This window comes from Anomaloglossus baeobatrachus, chromosome 1 (assembly GCF_048569485.1).
Source record: "Anomaloglossus baeobatrachus isolate aAnoBae1 chromosome 1, aAnoBae1.hap1, whole genome shotgun sequence".
Taxonomy (NCBI): Eukaryota; Metazoa; Chordata; class Amphibia; order Anura; family Aromobatidae; genus Anomaloglossus; species Anomaloglossus baeobatrachus.
Window position 1 is genome coordinate 492,772,135 of NC_134353.1, and position 25,395 is coordinate 492,797,529.

At 46.3% G+C, this 25,395-nt stretch overlaps 1 protein-coding gene across 1 annotated transcript in view; it reads left to right on the top strand.

Annotated features, from left to right (window-relative positions):
- LOC142295485 (coiled-coil domain-containing protein 17-like) overlaps window positions 1-25,395 on the top strand; it is a 122,424-nt gene that overhangs the window by 9,617 nt on the left and 87,412 nt on the right. Inside the window, exons 2-3 of the mRNA XM_075338593.1 lie at window positions 4,046-4,171; window positions 6,667-6,799. Coding sequence (XP_075194708.1) covers window positions 4,046-4,171; window positions 6,667-6,799 — 259 coding nt within the window. The remainder of the gene's footprint in view (window positions 1-4,045; window positions 4,172-6,666; window positions 6,800-25,395) is intronic.

A 25,395-nucleotide genomic window follows, 5' to 3' on the forward strand; every position in this document is an offset into this window, starting at 1 on the left:
GTTCTTTTTTTTGTAGGCCTCATACCATTTTCGGTAAACAGTAGAATAATATGTTTCACAAAAAGCTCTGTCTTGGTTTCTTCTGTCCACAAGATGCTTTGCCAGAAGAATTTTTTTGTTTACTCACCTACATTTTGGCAAACTGCAGTCTAGCTTTCTTTATGTGTCTGTGTCAGCAGTGGGGTCCTCCTGTGTCTCCTTCTATAGTGTTTCATTTTATTCAAATGTCGACGAATAGTTCGAGCAGACACTGATGCACCCTGAGCCTGCAGTACAACTTGAATTTCTTTGGAACTTGATTGGGGCTGCTTATCCAACATCCGCATTATCCTGCGTGGCATCCTTTCATCAATTTTTTTCTGCCATCCACTTCCAAAGAGATAAACTACAGTGCCATGGGTTGTAAACATCTTCATTATGTTGCACACCATGGACAAAGGAACATCAAAATCTCTGTAGATGGACTTGTAACGTTGAAATTGTTGATATTTTTCAACAGTTTGGGGTCTAAAGTCCTCAGACAGTTCTCTTCTTTTTCTGTTGTCCTTACTTAGTGTGGCACACAATGCCAAAATTTAGTCAACATCTCCCCTTTTTATTTTGTTTCAGGTGCGATTTTCATATTACCCACACCTTGCCAGAGGTGATTTTGAATGAGCAACTATTTTGTCCAGCCCATTTAAGTGGTCTTGTGTGAAATTATGTCCAATTCACCTTTTTTCCTCAGTTTTTGTGTTGTTCCAATACACACAAAGGAAATAAACATGTATAACAAGTGTGTAATTGCAATAATTTTTGGGAAGAAATACTTCCTATTCTTGTACAATTTCAACACTTTTGGTCATGACTGTAAGTAATTTTGAGGAGTGGCCTTTTAAGCCTCCACAAGATATACAGATCTTTCTCTATTTTTCTTAATAAATTTAGTGTTAGATAACATCTATATACAGATTTTAGTTATGGTCATGTGATATTTATGGTGATATATTCTACTGATATAAGCTCTACAAAAAAAAAATCTTAATGCAAAATGGAATTCAATAGTGGATATCAGTCCTAATATCAGATACTGATTGCATGATTTCAGCCATGTATGTTTGACTAGAGAAACTACACACTTTTCCTCCCAAAAATTTGGGAGGGAAATGAGGGGTGCATCTTATAACCAAAATGTAGCTTACCAGGAGGTGGTGGAGAGGGGTAGCAGGAGGCAGGGGCAATGCTACGGTTTACTGGCACTGTGCTGGGGGCTGCTGTTGCTGCTGCTGTGTTGTGGGTCACTGCTGCTGCTGTCGCTGTCTTGGTGGCCACTGCTGCTGCTGATGTGCTGGGGGCGGCTACTGCTGCCGCTTTGCTGGGAGTCTCAAATGCAGCTGCTATGCTGGGGAGCTGCTGTGCTGGGGGCCATTGCTGAGGGACGCTGCTGCGCTGTACTGTGAGAGGAGAGGCAGGGGTCATTCTTAGGTCGGCGGTGCAGGCTTCAAATAATGGCCCGGAGTCAGCGCGTGTGTACATGAAGCTCTCGGCTCAAGATCTCATCTGTACACATGCTGCCTCCAGCCCAGCAGCAGACTTAAAAAAATGGAGCCCTGAGCTGGCGCATGCGCAGATGAGATCTCGGCTTGTTATTGAGCAGATAGTTCAATCTGCGCATGCGCCGACTCCGAGCGCCATTTCTTTAAAGCCTGCACCGCCGACCTAAGGATGGCCCCTGCCTCACCTCACTGCCCGCAGCACAGCAGCCTCCAGCACAGCGGCCTGCTGGACAACGGCCTGCAGCCCACAGCAGTTTCTGGATCTTGACTGCCTCAAACCACCTGCAGCGAGCATCTGGAACATTCGCTGCACCGCCCGCACACCACCCTGCTCCACCACCGCCCCTGCCTCTTGTGACCCCACTCCACCACCGCTGCTGCCTCCCTCTCTGATAAGATACCACTGGATTATAAGACGGATCCCTTTTTTTTTACTTTTTTTTGTAAATTTGGGGTGCGTCCTTTAATCCGGTACGTCTTATAAACACACATATCAAGGTATCATTTTATTCGGCTTGCTCTGACCTACATGCCTAGACGGTTTTGGAGGGTTGATCCAACTGACAGATACCCTATAAATCAATATAGATAACCTAATAATTATCTAGAATACAAATTGTCTCTTTCTTGGTAATGTTGATTTTCAAGGTTGGATATAGCCCCTCTTCATTTGATACTATATGGCTATTTCTCCCATAACACTGGTCAACAAAAAAAAAATCTGTATCTGGTTTGAAAATGGGTGGTTTTAATTAATTTTGGGGTGTTGATTTCAGTGGAAAAGTCGGATTCTTTCTATCACGTCACATTTACTAGATACACAGCATTTTAAGAAAGACGATAAGAAACTATTAGGCCTACTTAAAAGCTACACTATCAATGTCATAAAGTTGTAATGATGACTTAAAGTCATAATAATAGCAATAGCACTTAAATTATACACTTTCAGCTTAATTGCTATCAAAATCCAAATTCTAATGTCATGTTGTTTAGGCAAAATGGACTCATGAGGCTTTCCTTTTGTATGTAGTCTCATCTGTCTCCCTACACAACATCCAGCAGTAGTCGCCCATCATTGCAGGATTCCAGCATCCTTGGTAGCATTTCTCCATGGTAAGAATGTCCTGGTGAAAACGCTCACCTTGTTCGTCACTAACAGAACCCAAGCTTTCTGGAAAAAAGTCAAGGTGCGAATGTAAAAAATGAATTTTCAATGACATTCTACAGCCCCCAGAGGGGGCCCATTTCTTTGTAGTTTTTCAATAACTCATTGACTATGGAAACATAGTCATCATCTTTATTGTTACCTAAGAAGCCATCAACAATTGCTTTGAAGGAAGACCAAGCAGATGACTCATGTTTCTTGAGTTTTGACTCGAATGTTTCATCTTTTAGCAATTTTATGATTTGGGGTCCAATGAATATACCTTCCTTTAACTTAGCTGCACTCAATTTTGGAAACATGGCAACCAAATGATTGAAAGCCTGACCCTCTTTATCAAGAGCTTTTACAAAGTTCTTGATCAACCCCAGCTTTATATGTAAAGATGGCAGAATTATTTTCCTTGGATCAACCAGTGGGATTTTTCTTTTCCAGTAATGTATAATTTCCTCACAGGCCATTCCTTCCCTGTGTAGTGGTTTTTGGTTTCCCAGCTGTCCCACAGAAACAAAAAGCAGCAGAATTTAGTAAAACCACCCTGTAAACCTAAAAGCAGAGCAACAACTTTTAAATCACAGCAAATCTGCCATTCATGATCTTTATATTTCACAATTTTGTTTTTGTTTGCTTTTGTTGTAAACTTTCCACACACAAAGCAGAAGTTATCAGGATGGTTTACGCAACAACAACGACGTTGAGCACTTGCCATTTTGCTATTTCGCTGTAATTAAAGAAGACAAGAATTTTAAAAGGGTCTCACCAACGCTAAGAAATACACCAGAGCTCTATGATTGCACATTTATATACCGTTCAGACATTTCACTCATTCCCAAGCTTTACATATCATTGCGCAATACCATTTCATTGATCAATACCACGGAAGCCCGCTAAATCACATTACACAATATCAAAGATATAGGACGCCTGCCGTCTGGTAACTGTTTATAGCCTTTTACACTGGAAAGTACACCAAAATGAATGCTATCACATGCTTAGTCGGTGATTCAATAATTTCAAACAAAAAAACAAAAGAGGGATTGCGGTGACAAAGCAAGTACACAAAATACATTTCCAAAATCTACAATAGCCACAATATCTAAAAAATCTTACATGATACACCATTTATGATGGTATATTTGGAATCTAGAGGCAAATCAAAATCACTTGTGGCATGTAGTTACTATCAAAACAATCCCAACCAGATGAATGAAAACTATTCTTATTAGCAGAAATGCCTACAACAATCTACTACATGTGAATTTACCCTTATTTTCTACTCAGTGATAACTGGAGATAGCATTTATTTATTCTTGCTCCAACTATCTGACTTTATTACCCTGTGAATTAGGTTAACCATCTCAAAAACTCCAGACGAAAAAAAAATGATCCATTGCAGCATGATCATCAAATCAAGATGATAAATGATCATACTCTTATATTGGACGCTAACGAGGGGACGTCTGATGCACTGAAAGTAAGTACTGTCTCAGTCTTTACCAAGTCTAAAAAGGATCGATTATCTAAATGCACTGTTTTCATACAAATTTGCCCTCTTTTCTGTACTACATCCATGTGTTTGATAAATTAGATGATGTATACTACAATTCAAAAGTTTGGTTTCACCCAGACAATTTTGTCTTTTCCATGAAAAATCATACTTTTATTTATCAAATGAGTTGCATAATGAATAGAAAATATAGTCCAGACAGTGACGTGGTTAGAAATAATGATTTTTACTTGAAATAATAATTTTCTCCTTCAAACTTTGCTTACGTCACAGAATGTTCCTTTGCATTAATTCCAGCTTTGCAGACCTTTGGCATTCTAGCTGTTAATTTGATGAGGTAATCAGGAGATATTTCACCCCATGCTTCCGGAAGACCCTCCCACAAGTTGGATTGGCTTGATGGGCATGTTTTGCGTACCATACGGACAAGCTGCTCCCACAACAGCCCAATAGGTTTGAGATCTAGTGACTGGGCTGGCCACTCCATCACAGATAGAATACCAGCTGCCTGCTTCTTCCCTAAATAGTTCATGCATAATTTGGAGGTGTGCTTTGGGTCATTGTCCTGTTGTAGGATGAAATTGGCTCCAATCAAGCGCTGTCCACAGGGTATGGCATGGCATTGCAAAATGGAGTGATAGCCTTCCTTATTCAAAATCCCTTTTATATTGTACAAATGTCCCACTTTACCAGCACCAAAGCAACCCAGACCATCACATTACATCTACAGATGGCGTCAGGCACTCTTCCAGCATCTTTTCAGTAGTTCTGTTTCTCACAAGTGTTGTTCTGTGTGATCCAACACCTCAAACTTCGATTTGTCTGTCCATAAAATTTTTTTCCAATCTTCCTCTGTCCAATGTCTGTGTTCTTTTGCCCATATTATTCTTTTCCTTTTATTAGCCAGTCTCAGATAGGGCTTTTTCTTTGCCACTCTGCCCTGAAGGCCAGCATCCCAGAGTCGCCTCTTCACTATAGACTTTGACACTGGCGTTTTGCGGGTACTATTTAAAGAAGCTGCCAGTTGAGAACCTGTGAGGTATCGATTTCTCAAACTAGAGACTCTATTGTACTTGTCTTGTTGCTCAGTTGTGCAGCAGGGCCTCCCACGTCTCTTTCTACTCTGGTTAGAGCCTGTTTGTGCTCTCCTCTGAAGGGAGTAGTACACACCGTTGTAGGAAATCTTCAGTTTCTTGGCAATTTCTCACTTGGAATATCCTTCATTTCTAAGAACAAGAATAGACTGGCGAGTTTTACATGAAAGTTCTCTTTTTCTGGCCATTTTGAGAGCTTACTGGAACCAACAAATGTTATGCTCCAGATTCTCGCCTAGCTCAAAGGAAAGTCAGTTTTATAGCTTCTTTAATCAGCAAAACTGTTTTCAGCTGTGCTGACATACTTGCACAAGGGTTTTCAAGGGATTTCTAAACATCCATTATCCTTCTAACAGAGTTAGCAAACACAATTTACCATTAGAACACTGGAGTGATGGTTGTTGGAAATACACCTATGTAGATATTGCATTCAAAACCAGGCATTTGCAGCTAGAATAGTCATTTACCACATTAACAATGTATAGAGTTTATTTCTGTTTAATTTAATGTTAGCTTCATTGAAAAAAATGTGCTTTTCTTTCAAAAATAAGGAAATATCTAAGTGACCTTAAACTTTTGAACTGTAGTGTATATTGGTATACAGAAAATCAGAATGTACATATCCAGCACTTGTTGCACTCTGCCAGTTCCATGACATACTATTTGGGAAAGCCAAATCCTGATACATAAGATCTAAAAAATAATTGCGCTTAAGACAAAAAGACAGATTTCTGACACCTACTCTACTCATTTAGGACTCCTTGTAGGGTTTAACACAGTGAATTTTTATTGTGTTGAATTTTATAAAGAAATAGAGAATATCTAGAAAAATTTTGGAGCCTTCGTTCCAGAGTCAATCTTTTTTCTAGTAATATAACATCATGACGTAAACCTGATGGACCCTAATAAACTAATTTGGGCGCCAATGATGTCTTTCACGTGACAGATCTGGAACTGACTTCAATTTTTTCTCTTTGTTCATATAATAAAACTGACCAATGCATATGTGAATACGTATGTTGAGTTGACTTTGAAATTATTAAAGCTATGTTTACGCTACAGAGTTTGAAAGAATTTGCATACAGTACAAGGGTTCTACACAATTGGAATTGCCTGTGATTCACTGGAAAAAATAGCAAAAAGTGGCAAATTTAAATTTAAAAAAAAATTATAGTACAAAGGATAATTACGTGTTGGCCAAATTGTTAACAAATGTGTGAAAAGGAACGTCAGCTTACTCAAAAATAAAATAGACAACCGTTTTTTGAAAATAGAAAAAAAATGATGTCCGATTTGAGGCATTGCATCTTGGTTAAGTAATCAAATTGATAACTAATGGTGTTTAACTGAAAATGTTCTCATTTTTAGATGAATGGAATTGGTAGACCAGAACCAAGGACAATAGATAACGATACTCATCTACACTATCTGGCTGAGGCTCACAGCAAGCAAATCAGTGAAATTATGTCTCAGAACAGGCTGTTGGAAAAACAGAGAGATGGTAAGTCACGCAACTACTGAAAAATTCAATATAGATTCCGTTTAAAAATGTTATTACATTCTTTTTAGCTAAGTATCTTAGGACTAGGGCTGAGCAGATTCGGACTGTAAAAGTCCAGATCTGCGCAGTTTCAAAGATCCCTGGGTGCTAGGCCCAAGCCAGGGATTCCGGGTGTTTGATCCAGAGTCAGATCTCGAGAAATTTAAAAAAATAAATAAATAAAGGAAAAGTAAAGAAAACAAAAATGAAGCGAGCGCTTCATACTTACCAAGGTTCTGTGTCATGGCGGCACACTGCTTCCAGGGTACACATTCACTTCCTGTGCCACGCATTCTCTAATCGCAAATACACGGCTTTCCCTGCTTTCCCCGTCCACTGGCCGTCATGCCGTCTGTGATTGGTTGCAGTCATATGTGCCCCCAGCCTGTGTAACAGCGTCTGCCTGCAATCACTGACAGGTACTGTATGCAGGTCAGTATCGAGGTATAAAAATAAATAAACAAAACAATTGGTGCAGGGTCCCCCGGTATTCTGATACCCAGCACAGATAAAGCCCATGACTACAGGCTGCTGACCTAGTCCTGCGCTTATCTTGGCTGTGTATCAAAAGAAAAGGAACCGCAGCTTTGTTTTCCAATTATTTAAATAAATAATTTAAAAAAAAATGTGCGCCCCCCCCAATTTCATATCCAGCCATGATAAAGCCAGCTGGGGGCTGGCATTCTCAGGCTGGGGAGATCCAGCCTAAAAATATCAGCCTCCAGCCGCCCGGAATTGTCTCATCTATTAGACACGACAAGCCCGGCACTTTACCAGCTCTTCTCATTGCCCTGATGCAGTGGCATTCAAGGTAATAGAAGGGGTTAATAATAACCCACAGCTGCTACTAAACCCTAGATTAGTTATGGCAGGTTTCTATGACAAGTGTAAGTAAGTGAAAGTAAACAAACAAACACCTAAAAAATCCTTTATTTGGAATAAAAGACAAAAAAAACACTCTTTCACCACTTTATTAACCCCAAACACACCTGCAGGTCTGAAGTAATCCACACGAGATCTCACGGTGATTCAGCTCTGCTACATCTGAATCTCACAGTGAGTGCCATAAAACATGACTGCTCGCTGTGAGCTCCAGAGCATGAATGAGCCGTGATTAACGATGGCGTCTCTCAGTTTATTTGTGGTCACAGCTGGAGATTCCCATGGTCCTCCACTTGTAACATCAGGTAACCTGACCTCAGGTGGGGTGCAGGGGGGCCAAACCCCTTGCATGATTATGGTGGACGAGAGAAAACATCACCATTCTCACTAACCAAGCCAGTCACTCCCACTAACCTAAAATGAGCCCATGCATTCTAGGCTCACGGTGGATGCTAGAATGTATGGGCTCCTTCAGTTACACTGCTTTCCCCACCCACCGGCTGTCCTGGCGCCTGTAATTGGATGTAGTCAACTGACACGCTGCCACTCAGGGTGGATGAGAATCTGGCTGCAACCAATCATCACTGGCACCGGTGGGCAAGGAAAGCAGTGCATATGTGATGAAGTAATGCGCAACACCAGAAGTGAATGTGAGGCCTGGGAGCAGCGTACAGCCATGCCGGAGCCTTGGTAAGCCCACTGCTTGCGTTCCCATTCCACTATCCTTTCTACTATCATTTTTAATCTCCGGATTCTGATCCCCACGGACTTATAAGGGGGCCAGATTCTGCATCGGATCTGGATTTTTTTAAAAAGAGAGCAGGTTTTCTGTGAGTCCGCCCAGCTCTACTTAGGGCACATTTATATATCATGTGTAATTTGGAGTACAGAATACATGTACTTAATATATATGTATGTATATATTTATGTATACAGTTAGGTCCAGAAATATTTGGACAGTGACACAATTTTCGCGAGTTGGGCTCTGCATGCCACCACATTGGATTTGAAATGAAACCTCTACAACAGAATTCAAGTGCAGATTGTAAAGTTTAATTTGAAGGTTTGAACAAAAATATCTGATAGAAATTGTAGGAATTGTACACATTTCTTTACAAACACTCCACATTTTAGGAGGTCAAAAGTAATTGGACAAATAAACCAAACCCAAACAAAATATTTTTATTTTCAATATTTTGTTGCGAATCCTTTGGAGGCAATCACTGCCTTAAGTCTGAAACCCACAGACATCACCAAACGCTGGGTTTCCTCCTTCTTAATGCTTTGCCAGGCCTTTACAGCCGCAGCCTTCAGGTCTTGCTTGTTTGTGGGTCTTTCCGTCTTAAGTCTGGATTGAGCAAGTGAAATGCATGCTCAATTGGGTTAAGATCTGGTGATTGACTTGGCCATTGCAGAATGTTCCACTTTTTTGCACTCATGAACTCCTGGGTAGCTTTGGCTGCTTGGGGTCATTGTCCATCTGTACTATGAAGTGCCGTCCGATCAACTTTGCGGCATTTGGCTGAATCTGGGCTAAAAGTATATCCCGTACACTTCAGAATTCATCCGGCTACTCTTGTCTGCTGTTATGTCATCAATAAACACAAGTGACCCAGTGCCATTGAAAGCCATGCATGCCCATGCCATCACGTTGCCTCCACCATGTTTTACAGAGGATGTGGTGTGCCTTGGATCATGTGCCGTTCCCTTTCTTCTCCAAACTTTTTTCTTCCCATCATTCTGGTACAGGTTGATCTTTGTCTCATCTGTCCATAGAATACTTTTCTAGAACTGAGCTGGCTTCATGAGGTGTTTTTCAGCAAATTTAACTCTGGCCTGTCTATTTTTGGAATTGATGAATGGTTTGCATCTAGATGTGAACCCTTTGTATTTACTTTCATGGAGTCTTCTCTTTACTGTTGACTTAGAGACAGATACACCTACTTCACTGAGAGTGTTCTGGACTTCATTTGATGTTGTGAACGGGTTCTTCTTCACCAAAGAAAGTATGCGGCGATCATCCACCACTGTTGTCATCCGTGGACGCCCAGGCCTTTTTGAGTTCCCAAGCTCACCAGTCAATTCCTTTTTTCTCAGAATGTACCCGACTGTTGATTTTGCTACTCCAAGCATGTCTGCTATCTCTCTGATGGATTTTTTCTTTTTTTTCAGCCTCAGGATGTTCGGCTTCACCTCAATTGAGAGTTCCTTAGACCGCATGTTGTCTGGTCACAGCAACAGCTTCCAAATGCAAAACCACACACCTGTAATCAACCCCAGACCTTTTAACTACTTCATTGATTACAGGTTAACGAGGGAGACGCCTTCAGAGTTAATTGCAGCCCTTAGAGTCCCTTGTCCAATTACTTTTGGTCCCTTGAAAAAGAGGAGGCTATGCATTACAGAGCTATGATTCCTAAACCCTTTCTCCGATTTGGATGTGAAAACTCTCATATTGCAGCTGGGAGTGTGCACTTTCAGCCCATATTATATATATAATTGTATTTCTGAACATGTTTTTGTAAACAGCTAAAATAACAAAACTTGTGTCACTGTTCAAATATTTCTGGACCTAACTGTATATATATATATATATATATATATATATATATATATATATATATATATAGTGGGTGTGAAAAGTCTATATACACCTCTTAAAATGCTAGGTTTTTGCACTAGGAGAACGTAGGAAACCTCAATGATAAAAGCTGGGGCAGCGCAGGTGCAAATACTGAAGAAGCAACCGCTCACAATCATAGGAATGGTTGCCTACCATTCAAAATGCACACATGTGAAGCTTGCATAGGACACCAGTCACACAGGTACAGTGGATGAAATATTATTGAACAAGTCACCAATTTTTGATTTAAACATATTTCTAAAGATTCTTTTGACTTGAATTTTTTCATCAGATGTCGGTAACAGCCCATCCAATCCACACAGGCAAAGAAATACCATAAGCATAGATGTCCATAAATTAAGTTATGTGTAATAATGATAAATTACACAGGAAAAATCATTGAACATACTTACTGAAATTTATTTAGTACGTCATACAAAAAACCTTTGTTATTGATGACAGCTTCAAGATGCCTCCTGTATGGAGAAACCAGTCGCATGCATTGCTCAGGTGTGATTTTGTTCCATTCTTCCACGCAAACATTCTTCAAATCCTGAATATTCTGTGAGCTCCTTCTATGAACTTTAAGCTTTAGTTCCTTCCATAAATTTTCTATTAGATTCAGTTCAAGTGATTGGCTGGGCCATTCTAGCAGTTCTGTTGTCGCGGGCGGAGGAGGGGACGCTGCGCTCTCCCACTGCTTGGGTCCGGCTGCTGCTGTCGCTGCTCGGTGGTGGCTCGAGCGGTGGGCCTAATCCCGGGGACTCGAGCGGCGTTCCTCGCCCGTGAGTGAAAAGGGTGGGGATTGATTGTGGGGATTGGATATTGTCCGTGACGCCACCCACGGTTGTGGTGATATTGGTGACACCACCGCTGCTCTGGACGGGGATCCCGGGAGCGATGACAGGGAGCAGCCTGGATGTTAGTTCTCCCCTCCGTGGGTAGGGGGTTGGTTGTCCCGGGGCCCGGTGAGGGGGTAGGGATTGATGGCAGGCGGGTTACAGGGCCTGGTGAGGTGCAGGGTCGCGGGGGCAGCGCTGTGCCGCATGGCACAGTGGTACTCACTCAGCCAATGATGAGGACACAGTTCTCGGTAAAACACACGGCTTGATGGACGGGTCCCACAGACGGCTGCGGTGTTTCTCCTCCCGGCAGGTTGATGGTGACTGCCTTTCCCTGCACCTCTGTGACGTGTACGGTTCCAATGGGTTCCCACCGGTAACCCGCTCCCCAGCTTGGATGGGTGCTGAAGGAGCCCCTTTTGCCCGCAGGCTCTGGCCCTGGGAACTTTAGCCTTGGCGGTGACTGTGTTTCCCTCTCTCGGTTGGACTGTTGTCTTCTGACGGGACTTGGCTGCTGGGAAACCCAGGAGGTTCCCTTCGCTAACGAATGAGGCAAATTCACGGCGACTCCTAGCCTTGCCGGGGTCCGTAAGCCCCTGCCGGATGGTGCTGGCTTCTCTTTGCGTACCGCTCCGGTACCGCCGGGCCACCGCCCGTCCATGGTCCTTACGGCTGGCTCCAATAGGCCTCTCCTGCAGACGGTCACCACCGTCTGCCAACCTTGCTGATCCGTCCGGGCCACACACCTGGACCAACTTCAGGCTTCTCTACTGCCACTTCCCTCCTTCCACTTTCACTTCCAAAACTCTCTCTCTAACTCTCACCCTAACTGACTCTTTTCCCGCCTCCAGGACTGTGTACTCCTCGGTGGGCGGGACCAACCGCCTGGCCCACCCCCTGGTGTGGACATCAGCCCCTGGAGGGAGGCAACAAGGGTTTTTGTCTGACTTCGGTGTGCCTGACCGGGAGTGTGGGGTGTGTTGGTGTTGTGCTTGTGACGTCCTGGCTTGTCTAGGGCGCCACATTCCCCCTTAGTAAAATGCAGACCGTCCACGGGCTGCCTGTCCATCACCGGTTTTATTTTCACAAACTGGAAAAGATAAACGGTAAACATATTACAAGTATAATAACATCTTCCCATATCGGGAGGCATGGTACTTAAACGTTGCTAAAACAGTTACGGCTTCCGCTTTCTCCCACCCAAGTAACCTGGCCCTGATGCTGCCCCTAAGCAAACAGGCAGCACCCCTTGACCCCAGTCCAGCACAAGTTACCCGAGCGGGTTCTGTCCTTTTCAGGGGACCCACGTCCATGGGGAGCCCCTGAAACCCCCGGAGGATTGCCACCGGTTGCAGTAGTGGCGAGCCTGGGCCATCACTTCCCTCCAGGCCCATCCTCCAAATCAGCCTCTCCGGAGGCGGTAACGGTTTAGCCATAAAAACATAATTTTTATTTACAGACCACAAGTTCGTGGTTGCCCTGCCAGTTCTCGGGCTTGTCCGTAATAGTTCCTACGCTTTTGGTAAAGGGGTCCCAACGGGGACCAGTTGCCGGCAACGACCGGTGCAAATCAAGGCTTCAATCAGGTGAATCTTCGGTTAATCATTCTTATCATTCATTTTCAACTTTTAAACGGTACTTTCAACACATACAGACACAATTCCCCCCCTTTAAAGAGTAGTTTCCCTGTACCTAAGTGGGGGTCTACCTAGGTTAGGACGAGTGGACCTCCGGGGTCCGGTGTCAGTGGTGACAGGCAGTGGGGCAGAGGGAACAATCAGTTCCTCTTCTCTGCTATCGTGTGGGGCAGGCGGAGGCATAGGGGAGCTGGGTACAGGTTCATCCCTGGGCACTGGCTCATGGTTGACCACTTCCATCACTTCCTCATCCACGGGTTATGGGAACAGTATCACTGGAAGAATCACCGCGCCATTCTGTGTAGGCCAGTCTGCTGGAAAGTCACCCATTATGGTGTGGATTACCTCTTTTGCCTTCTCCGCCGGTCTAGCAACCGGAGCTTTAGCCGCTGCCCTCAATGCTGGTGGGCACCTCTTTAGATGGTCCCGGGAAACCGTGGCCAAAGTGCCCCCTTGGTCACAACTGATCTGGTAGGCCTTCCCATCTTCCCATCCTGTGGGCTGTATGACATATGGGGTTTGCTCCCATTGATCATCCAGCTTGTGGGTCCTCCTCTTTCGCTTCAGCACTACATCTCCAGGCTGGAGAGGGCCAGCAGACGCCTTCTGGTTGAAGTGCTGCTCCTGTTGTTCCCGACTCCGACTCAAGTTCTTCTCAACATACTCCTGAATTTGTCGATACTGCACCCTCCGCCGAGTGTCCCATTCAGCTGTCGAAGGGAGTGCTTCTGGGGCTTCCAATCCCATGTCCAGATCCACCGGTAGCCGGCCGGGGCGAGCCCTCATCAGGTATGCTGGGGTGCATTTCGTTGAGCTGGAAGGGATATTGTTGTACATATCGACCAAGTCAGGTAGCTTCTCCAGCTACAGGTTCCGCTCTTCTAGCGGCAACGTCTTGAGGAGGCCCAGGACAAGGTGGTTCATCTTTTCACACATGCCGTTGGTTTGGGCATGGTAAGGCGTGGTCCGGATTTTCTTGCAGCCGTACAACTGACAAAATTCATGGAATACCTCCGCTTCAAAGGCCGGGCCTTGGTCAGTAAGCACCTTCTCAGGGTATCCATGTGGTCGGCAGAAATAAGCCTGGAACGCTCTAGCGGCGGTACGGCCAGTTAGGTCTTTGACTGGGACAACCACCATGAACCTTGAATAGTGGTCTACAATGGTTAGAGCGTAGGTGTACCCACTTCGGCTGGGGGTGAGCTTTACATGGTCCAGGGCAACCAGCTCCAGCGGTTGATGTGTAACGATCGGGTGTAGGGGCGCCTTCTGGCTGGCCTCATCCTTCCTTCTCAGCGTGCAAGGGCCACACTCTCGGCACCAGGCCTCTACAGATTCCCGCATTCCACTCCAATAGAACCGCTCTCTCAACAGCATCTCTAGTTTCTTCCATCCGAAGTGTCCAGCACCATAATGGTATGCTTGCAGGACGGTGGGCACGTTAGCTTGGGGAATCACCATCTGGCGGATTTTCTCATGAGTCTTCGGGTTAATCAGCTCACGGTACAACTTCCCCTGGTGTAGATACAGCCGGGTCCGTTCTCGCCACAGGCGTTGGGCTTCGGCTGGGGTGGCAGGGTCTATCCCAGCAGCGCCTTGTTCCACCAAGATCTTGACTAGGCGAATAGCGGGTGCCTGGTCCTGGGCTTCTTGCCACTCCTGGCTGGGCAGCGGGTCTAGGTTTACCCGTTGTTGATGGACATGCACCTTCTCAGTCGGTGGCTGATGAAATGCGGGCAACTCAATCTCTTCGAGGTCGTCATCATTGGGCCCTTCTTCCAACAGGTGGGGCATCCGAGAGAGTGCATCGGCATTAACGTTGGCACGGCCGGCCCTGTACTTGATGGTGAAATCGTAGTTGGCTAGCCTAGCCACGCACCGCTGTTCCAACGCGCCCAGCTTGGTTGTGTCCAGGTGGGTCAGCGGGTTATTATCCGTGAAAGCGGTAAACTTAGCCGCTGCCAGGTAATGGCGGAACCGCTCGGTGATAGCCCACACCAGTGCCAGGAGTTCAAGCTTGAAAAAGCTGTAGTTCTCAGGGTTCCTCTCAGTCGGTCGAAGCCTTCGGCTAGCATAAGCAATCACTTTTTCTTTTCCGTCTTGGACCTGGGATAGGACTGCCCCCAAGCCTACATTACTGGCATCGGTGTAGAGGATGAAGGGGTGGTTGTAATCAGGGTATGCTAGGATTTCTTCTCCGGTCAGGGCCGCTCTCAGCTGACGGAAGGATTCCTCATGCCTTTCTTCCCACACCAATGGGGCTCCGGGGGGTCTACCACCTTTGGTCTGTCCCACGAGGAGGTCTTGCATGGGGGCGGCCATCTTCGTGTACCCCTTGATGAAGCGACGGTAATACCCCACTAGGCCTAGGAACTGCCTCACCTCTCTCACCGTGGTCGGCCTCGGCCAGTCCTGGATGGCGGAGATTTTCTCAGGGTCAGGGGCGACACCCTCTGCACTGACCACATGCCCTAGGTACTGCACTCTGGGTTTCAGCAGATGACACTTTGAGGGCTTCAACTTCATCCCATATTTGGCAAGGGACGCGAACACCTCGGCTAGGTGCTCCAGGTGGGCTTCATATGTCTGGGAGTACACAATCACATCATCCAGGTACAGCAGGACGGTCTCAAAATTGAGATGCCCCAGACAGCATTCCATCAGCCGTTGGAAGGTTCCAGGGGCATTGCACAGCCCGAACGGCATGCTATTAAACTCGCAGAGTCCCATAGGGGTGGCAAATGCAGTCTTCTCTCGGTCTTCTGGCGCCACAGCCACCTGCCAGTACCCACTGGTGAGGTCAAGGGTGGAAAAAGAGTTAGCGGTTCTCAGCGCAGCCAGAGATTCCTCAATGCGGGGCAGAGGGTAAGCATCCTTATGCGTTATCTGGTTAATTTTCCAGTAATCCACACACATCCGCATGGTGACATCCTTCTTCTTAACCAGTACCAACGGGGCGGCCCAGGGACTACAGCTGTCCCTAATAACCCCTGCCTCCTTCATGTTCCTCAACATGTCCTTGGCACATTGGTAGTGTGCAGGGGGAATAGGCCTGTACCTCTCTTTGATAGGGGGGTGCTCACCGGTGGGGATATGGTGTTGGACCCCTTTAATCTGCCCAAAGTCTAGGGGATGTTTGCTAAAAACTCGCTCATACTCCCGTACCACCCGGTATACCCCTTCTTTGTGATGTGCAGGGGTATCGTCAGTGCCTACATGTAGCTGTCGGAACCACTCGTCTAACTCCCCTTGGGATGGGTGAGTGCTGGCAGTAGGTGGTGAAATTGGGGGAACGGCCTCGTGGATGGTGTGGGGATCCAGAGTGAACAACTTGGCAAGGGTAGCGTACCGGGGAAGCCTGACTTCTTCCTCCCCGCAGTTCAGCACCATTACGGGCACTCTCCCCTTCTTTACATCTACCACCCCTCGGGTGGTCATTACTGTGGGCCAGTGTTCAGAGGGCATGGGCTCTATCATGGCAGGGTAGTCACGCCCCTGGGGCCCTACCGCTGCCCTACACCAAATCATCATCTCGCTCCTGGGAGGTACAATCAAAGGGGCAACATCCATCACTCTCACCCCACCAATCTCTCCTCCTGTCGAGTTCACATGTTGGTGGTACATCAGGGCTCGGATCTCACGCTGCACAGCTCTCTGTCGGCTCCCCGCCGCCGTGGCGGCCAGCTGCTGCAGTAGGGTCAGCACATCACTCATACAGTGCTCCATTACGTTAGTCCCTAGCACTACCTTCGGGTTATGATCACTGGGTTCATTCATTATCACAATCATACCCTGGTGTTGCAGTTCAGCTCGTCCCACAGTCATGGCCACTTGCTTGTACCCCACTTGGGTCAATGGGAGTCCATCAGCAGCAATCAGTGTCATACTGGCATCTGGGGGAGCCAGTTCATCTTTTCCCCAATACCATACACAGTGTGTATGGTATGGTGGTTACCTGTGATCCAGTGTCCAGGAGAGCCATCACCGGTATGCCGTCCACAGCCACGGGGATGATGGGCCGGGCCCCGATGTACCGGTCCCGCCAGTCTGGGGGGCCATGGGGTTCTACTCCTAAGGATTGGCCCGTGGCCCCAGGGGTTGCTCGTTTAACGGACACCGTCGGGAGTAGTGGCCGGGTTTGCTGCACCTGTAACAGATTGGGGGTCCATACCGTGAGTCATTGGCCCTTCGCTGCTGCATCCAGGGGACGTCCTCAGGGCTGTCGGCGAGCTGCATCTTCACCGGGGCCTGGGATCTGGTCGGAGGCTGGAGTGGGGCGAGGATCTTAGCGAGGTCCCCATCCATGCGGCGAACCTGAGCAGCGAGTTCTTCCATCGTTCCGCTTGGGGCTGCAGGCACTGGAGGTGCCACCACTAAGGGAGCAGTCTTAACCGGCCACGGGGCTGGCTCAGGGGCTTCAGATGCGGGGGGTTGCAGAGCTTTGATGGCCCGTTCCTTTAATACGGCAAAGTCCACATCAGAGTGTTCTAGGGCCCACAGCCGAAGTTGTTTGCGGTCCTCTGAGGACCTCATCCCCTGCACAAACTGCTCACTTAACATTTTGTTACTGTCCGCACTGTTGATGGTGTCCACCCACTTCAGTGTGCGGAGTGCGGTTTGCAGGCGCAAGGCATAGTCCCGAATGCTATCTGTGGGCCGTTGCCGGCATTGATAGAACTGCATCCGCAACTCTGCCTCGGTACGGGTCTCAAAGGCGGTCTGCAACTTCTCAAAGATGGTGGCTACAGAGGACCGGTCCCCCTCGGCCCAGGTCTCCGCCTTTGCTCAGCCGCGCCGGTTAGCTGCCCCAGCACTAGCGCTGCACGTTGCTTATCAGTCAGGGGGTACAGCTCTAGTAGCGGACTAAGCTTTTTCCGGAAAACCTGCAAGGCATCAGGTTTCCCATCGTACTGCGGTAGCCAGGCAGCTCCGGGCACATAGGGCAGAGAGAATGGCATCACCTGAGCGAGAGCTGTGGCCGCGGCGCCTCCCGCCAGCGCGGCCGGGACCTGTGCAGGCTCATTCCCATCTACGGGTGCTCCCACGACTGTGTCCGCCGCTCCTCCAGCGGCTTCGTCGGGCGCAGACATCTTGTTTCCATCCCCCTTAGTCTCTTTCCGGCTCCTCCTCTACAGGGGCGGGGCTTCGGCCTTCGCGCCTTCACTACTCGAGGAGACGCTCGAGCGGGAATTTTTCGCGACCAAGATGGCGGCTTCTACAATTTTTCGGCCGGACACCTCCGGCGGTAACAAGGCGCACCTCTACCAGACGGCAGAGCGGTAAGATCCTGTTCGTGACGCCAAGTTGTCGCAGGCGGAGGAGGGGACGCTGCGCTCTCCCACTGCTCGGGTCCGGCTGCTGCTGCCGCTGCTCGGTGGTGGCTCGAGTGGTGGGCCGGATCCCGGGGACTCGAGCGGCGTTCCTCGCCCGTGAGTGAAAAGGGTGGGGATTGATTGTGGGGATTATTATTACTGTCCGTGACGCCACCCACGGTTGTGGTGATATTGGTGACACCACCGCTGCTCTGGACGGGGATCCCGGGAGCTATGACAGGGAGCAGCCTGGATGTTAGTTCTCCCCTCCGTGGGTAGGGGGTTGGTTGTCCCGGGGCCCGGTGAGGGGGTAGGGATGGATGGCAGGCAGGTTACGGGGCCTGGTGAGGTGCAGGGTCGCGGGGGCAGCGCTGTGCCGCACGGCACGGTGGTACTCACTCAGTCAATGATGAGGACACAGTTCTCGGTAAAACACACGGCTGGATGGACGGGTCCCACAGACGGCTGCGGTGTTTCTCCTCCCGGCAGGTTGATGGTGACTGCCTTTCCCTGCACCTGTGTAACGTGTACGGTTCCGATGGGTTCCCACCGGTAACCCGCTCCCCAGCTTGGACGGGTGCTGAAGGAGCCCCTTTTGCCCGCAGGCTCTGGCCCTGGGAACTTTAGCCTTGGCGGTGACTGTGTTTCCCTCTCTCGGTTGGACTGTTGCCTTCTGACGGGACTTGGCTGCTGGGAAACCCAGGAGGTTCCCTTCGCTAACGAATTTGGCAAATTCACGGCAACTCCTAGCCTTGCCGGGGTCCGTAAGCCCCTGCCGGATGGTGCTGGCTTCTCTTTGCGTACCGGTCTGGTACCGCCGGGCCACCGCCCGTCCACGGTCCTTACGGCTGGCTCCAATAGGCCTCTCCTGCAGACGGTCACCACCGTCTGCCAACCTTGCTGATCCGTCCGGGCCACACACCCGGACCAACTTCAGGCTTCTCTACTGCCACTTCCCTCCTTCCACTTTTACTTCCAAAACTCTCTCTCTAACTCTCACTATAACTGACTCTTTTCTCGCCTCCAGGACTGTGTACTCCTCGGTGGGTGGGACCAACCACCTGGCCCACCTCCTGGTGTGGACATCAGCCCCTGGAGGAAGGCAACAAGGGTTTTTGTCTGACTTCGGTGTGCCTGACCGGGAGTGTGGGGTGTGTTGGTGTTGTGCTTGTGACATCCTGGCTTGTCCAGGGCGCCTCACTATCATCTGTCTCTGAAACCAAATGAGAGTTTCCTTGGCTATGTGTTTGGGATCATTATCTTGCTGAAATGTCCAACCTCGTTTCATCTTCATCATCCTGGTAGATGGAAGCAGATATTAATTAAGAATCTCTTGGTACATTTGTCCATTTATCCTTCCTTCAATAATATGAAGTTTGCCAGTGCTGTATCTTGAAAAAAATCTCCACACCATGATGTCCCCCCCCCCTCCAAACTTCATTGTTATATGCTTTTATGGGGATGACATTCAATGCTTTTTGGCTTCCAAACATGATGTGTATTATGGCATCCAAAGAGTTCAATTTTGGTCTCATCTCAGCAGACTATATTCTCCCAGTATTTCACAGGCTTGTCTAAATTAAACATGGTTTCTGGTCAGCAATGGAGTCTAGCATGCTGAGCGTGCATACAGACCATGGGATTGAGTGCATTACTTATTGTTTCCTTTGAAACAATTGTCCATGCTGATTCCAGGCCTTTCTGTAGTTCTCCTCAGATGACCCTTGGCTCTTGGACAACTCTTTTTAGAATTCTTTTAACTCCTCAATATGAAATCTTGCAAGGAGCACCTGATTGTAACCACTTATTGGTGAAATTATGTTCTTTCCATTTTCTGATTATGGCCCCAACAGTGCTCACTGGCATCTTCAGTAGTTTAGAAATTCTTCTGAAACCAATGCCATCAGTATGTTTTGAAACAATAAGGTTGCAACGTTCTTGAGATAGCTCACTGGTTTTATTCACCATGAGGTGTTTCATTTTATGGTACCCTGCTAATGAGACACCTTTTTATAGGCCATCAGTTGAACCAGATGATATTTTTCACTAAGTGGCACAATTCCTCACTGACATGACTTTACATGGCTTTTTGCCCATCTCTTTCTTTATGTCTTCAATACATTTTATTTGTGTCATTTTTCATTATTACATATCACTAAATTTATGTATCATCTGTGGTGTGATTTCTTTGCCTGTATGGATTGGATAGGTTGTTACTGACATCTGGTGAGAATGTCATTTCAATAGCACCTTTAGAAATATATTTACTTTGTAAATTAGTGACTTTTTGATTACTTATTTCACCTGCTGTATGTGTAATGCAGTGTCTTCCTTACAGCCTATTGATGACACCAATATTATTAGATCAGGTTGGCTACCCAGCACTATCTAAGTGCACCCTACAAGGACAGACTCTGCAATTCACCCAAAAAACACTTACTATATATGTATATTGGCACAACGATAAGTCCTAGGCAGCAGGCCCGCTGTCTGGGTGTTATACTTGACACTGATCTCTCCTTCACCTCCCACATACAATCTCTTGCCCGCACCTGCCGCTTGCACCTCAAGAACATCTCTAGAATCCGCCCCTTTCTGACAATGGAAATGACAAAAACCCTCACCGTGGCCCTGATCCACTCTCGCCTTGACTACTGTAACTCTCTATTAATTGGTCTCCCCCTAACTAGACTCTGTCCTCTACAGTCCATCCTCAATGTAGCAGCCAGGGTCACCTATCTGGCTAACTGCTTCTCGGATACCTCTGCTCTGTGCCAGTCATTGCACTGGCTGCCCATATATCACAGGATCCAATTCAAACTGCTTGTTCTCACCCACAAAGCTCTCCACAGTGCGGCACCCCCCTACATCTCCATCCTCCTCTCTGTCTATCACCCCACCTATTCTCTACGCTCTGCAAATGACTTTCGACTAACATCCACACTAATTCGAACCTCCCACTCCCGAATCCAAGACTTCTTCCGAGCTGCACCAAACCTCTGGAACGCTCTACCCCAAGAAGTTAGGACAAATCACAACTTGCTCAGCTTCAGACGCTCCCTAAAAACGCATCTTTTTAGGGCGGCCTATCACACTCCCTAGCCAAACTAATTTCACCTAATCCCTCTACAACTTCTCAGAACATAACCCCACGTCAAACTCCATGGCACCCAAATGCATCTCAAGGCTCTGGCCAACTGGTCCAGGAAGCCATTATCTATCCCCCATTTCCTTGAGATGGCTGGATTGTCATTGTAAATAAGCACTTGTACCTTGCCCCTCCCCCCATCTCATTGTAGATTGTAAGCTCTCACGAGCAGGGTTGCCTTTTTTTTCCCTTTAAATATTGTATCTTCTATAATTGTTACTTGTTTGTATATGTTTATGTATATGATATGTATATGTATATGAGCCTCCTGAATTGTAAAGCGCTGCGGAATATGTTGGCGCTATAGAAATAAAGATTATTATTATAATATTGGGTATAAAAAGTCTATGCACCCCAGTTAAAATGCCAGTTTTTTGTCATGTAAAAAAGATCATGCCAAGAAGAGTAATATCAGAAGTTTGTCCACCTTTAATGTCACCTATTATCTGTATAATTCAGTTGAAAAATAAACAAATCTTTTCAGGTGGATAAAAAAAAATGAACTAAAATAATGTTGCATAAATATGTTTATCCTTGAAGTAATACTTTGTTAAAGTATGCTTTAAATTTATGTATGAGACAAAATTCACTGCACTCATGGGTTGTAATACAAAAAGGTGGGTTTATTGATACAAAAGATTTTTTTTTCCATTATAATCTATGTGCAGTGTGCAGTGAATTTTGTCTGATACATTGCTACAGGGTTGCTGACCCTTTTATTTTACTATGCTTTGAATTTATGACAGCATTTGGTCTTTTTGGGTGGAAGTCAGCATCACACACCTACAATTGGCAGTCTTTGCCCACTTTTTTATGCAGTAGTTCTCCAAATCTGTCAGATTATGCCGGCAGCTCCTGCATACAGCCTTCTTCAGGTCAACATTTTCAATTGAGCCATTCAAAAACTTTTGATCTTCTTTTGGCAAAGCCATTTTTCTGTTCATTTGGTGGTATGCTTGGGGTAATTGTGAAATTCATCTCCAGATTTTTTGCAAACACCTGAAGTTTTTGTCTTGAAATTGACTGATATTTGGAACTGTAAATAACGTCCTCCACCACAACTACACCAATCCCAGCTACAGAAAAACAGCCCGAAAGCATAATGTTGCTTCCAACATGCTTCACTGTAGGCATCCGGAGAACAAGGAGTATATAATGCAAAATTAATTTATTCTTAATATCAGAAACACCAACAATTACAAGTCACCACAATAGAAAATGGACAAAATGCTGCATAACATATACGAGGGGCTGCTGATAAGTCTTTGGCTTTGTGATCTTTTTTTGTTTCTATGTTAATGAATGCTACATCACATGAAAGTCTTATGCGTCTAATATATGTTTTCAAAATTTTGTGTTTGTTGCTTATGGCAACAGTGTTCTAAGCAAGCGGGAAAACAAAATGGCGGAGTCTAATGCGATAATCAGAGTAACAGAGCAGAGGAGTGATAAAATCCTTGTTTCTGCATGGAAGGATATTCATGGTGATATGTTGCAGACATCAGGGGATCAATGCCTTTCATATTCCACAGTTAAGAACTGGATTGCCAAATTTAAAATGAGCCACTTCAGCACCAATGATGAGGAACCTTTTGGACGACCGAGAGTGGTTGTTGTTCCAGAGATCGCACAACCTCCTACTGGAGAATCAACAAATTTCAGCTAAAGCAATAGCAGACATCATGGGGATTTCCCGTGAACGTGTTTGTGTCATTATCTATGAACATTTGGATATGAGGAAGCTATCTGCAAAGTGGGTCCCCAAATGTTTGACAACAGAAGCATGTGAGTGAAAACTTCCAGGTCCATTTGTCAGCGTTTCCAGACTGTTAAGAACTTCCTTGATCAACTGGCCACTATGGATGAGACCTGAATTTATTTGTATGACCCTGAAAACAAGGAGCAGTCAAAAGAGTGGAGGTACAGTGCTTCTCCTCGTCCTAAGAAGTTCAGGATGCAAAAATCAGCCGCTAAGGTGATTGGTGTCTGTGTTCTGGGATAAGAAGGCATGCTGCTAGTGGACTACCTTCAAAAGAGTTCCACCATCAATGCAGTATTACATTGAACGTTTGGACCATTTGAAGGCAGTTCTGAAGGCCAAAAGGTGAGGCAAGCTTTCCAAAGGAATTTTGTTCCTGCAAGACAATGCCTGCACTCACACTGCACAAGCAACCACAGCAAAACTGGCAGAGCTGAGTTTCCAGATGGTTGACCACCCATATTATTCACCAGATCTAGCTCCCTCCAACTATCATCTGTTTCCAAACCTGATGAAACACCTCAAGGGTGCCAAATTTTACACCACTTCTGATACCATGGCTGCTACGGATGCCTGGTTTGAGGCACAACCGAAATCCTTCTTTTTGCTAGGCTTACAGAACTTGGAATACCAATGTAAAAAGTGTGTTGACATCAGTAGAGAGTATGTGGAATAAATGGAACGTTTCATCTTCCTATCTTGTTTCTTTCTACATAAAGCCAAAGACTTATCAGCAGCCCCTCATACAATTAGGGAAGGTGTAACACAGACTAACTATCATAGTTGACAGTCATGTGCTGGGACAAAGCAGACGTAAGTCAGAAAGGTGCACCACTCATTGCTCTATCTCAAATAAAGTGCATGTGACTAAATTGCTTAGAAAACAAGTAAATGTATATACTCCTTGTTCTCTGGTTGCTTGCACTTACATGGAGTTCTTGCAATACCATTGGCGCACTTAATTGTGTTGCCATTGGCAACAAAGATAATGGTGGGTTTGGATTTTTGGCTAATTATGCTTCACTGTAGGTATGGTGTTCTTTTGGTAATGTGCAGTGTTGGCTTTGTGCCAAACATACGTTTTGGAATTTTGGACAAAAAAAGTCAACCTTGGTCTGTTCTGACCATAACACGGTAGACTTGATGTAAGTTTTGGAAAAATAAAGTTGAGCTTGGATTAATTTCTTTGTAAAAAAATGATAGGCCCTGTGCGCACTGGAAAATGGAATTTTCTCAAGAAAATTCCGCAGGTATTCAAAGATTATCGCACCCGCGGTAAAAATCCGCGGCAAACCGCACCCGAAAACCGCATGCAGTTTGCCGCGGTTTGCTGCGGTTTTGCCGCGGTTTGCTGCGGTTTTACCGCGGTATTGTTCGCGGTATTGTCGCGGTTTTGCCGCGTGCGGGTTGGTATGTGCTTTATTGCATTCAATGCAATAAAGCACATTGAAAAAAAAAAGAAAAAAAAAGTCATTTCATTCTGAGATAGAGAAATAGACAGAAGAATAGATAGAAGAATAGATAGACAGACAGGGATAGATAGATAGATAGATAGATAGATAGATAGATAGATAGATAGATAGATAGATAGATAGATTCCCTGTGAGCACACTCTGCATTTCTTACGGTTGGCAGTGAGTTCACATTACCGACCATGGGAAATGCCCTGGAGTTACCTCTGCTGTCTCGCTGCGAGGCTGCATTCAGTAGTGTCTGTGTCAGTCGCGGCTGGATGTAAGCATCGCAGGACGCCGGAGCTGTGGATTACGCTGGAGCTTTGTTTCGGGAGGGGTTAATAAAAGGGTGAACGAGGCTCTTTTGTGTTTTATTTAAAATAAAGGATTTTTCTGTGTGTTTTTTCACTTTACTTATGGGTTGATCATGTCAGCTGTCATGATCAAGCCTGGAGTTAATGGCGGTGATCCGCCACCATTAACTCCTTACATTACCTTGATTGCTACTGCATCACGGCGACAAGAAGAGCCGGGGACACTCCGGTACTGCCGCATAATGCATGCGACAGTGCCGGGGCAGCTGCGGCTGATATTCTCGGCTGCGGGAGGTGGGAGTGAGGCGGGGGACATTAACCCTGCCCCTCTCCCTCCCCAGCCTGAGAATACCGGGCCGCCGCTGTGTGCTTACCTCGGCTGGACGGTAAATATGCAGCGGAGCCCACGTGTTTTGTTTTCTATATTTCCGTTTGATTTCTATGTGTGTTCTATGTGTCTGTGTCTGTGTTCTATGTCTGTGATGTCTGTGTGTGAGTGTGATCTGTGTGTGTTTTCTCTCTGCTCTGCTTCCTCTTCCTATCATAATGACGTCACTTCCCTGCAAAACCGCAGGCAAGCGATGTA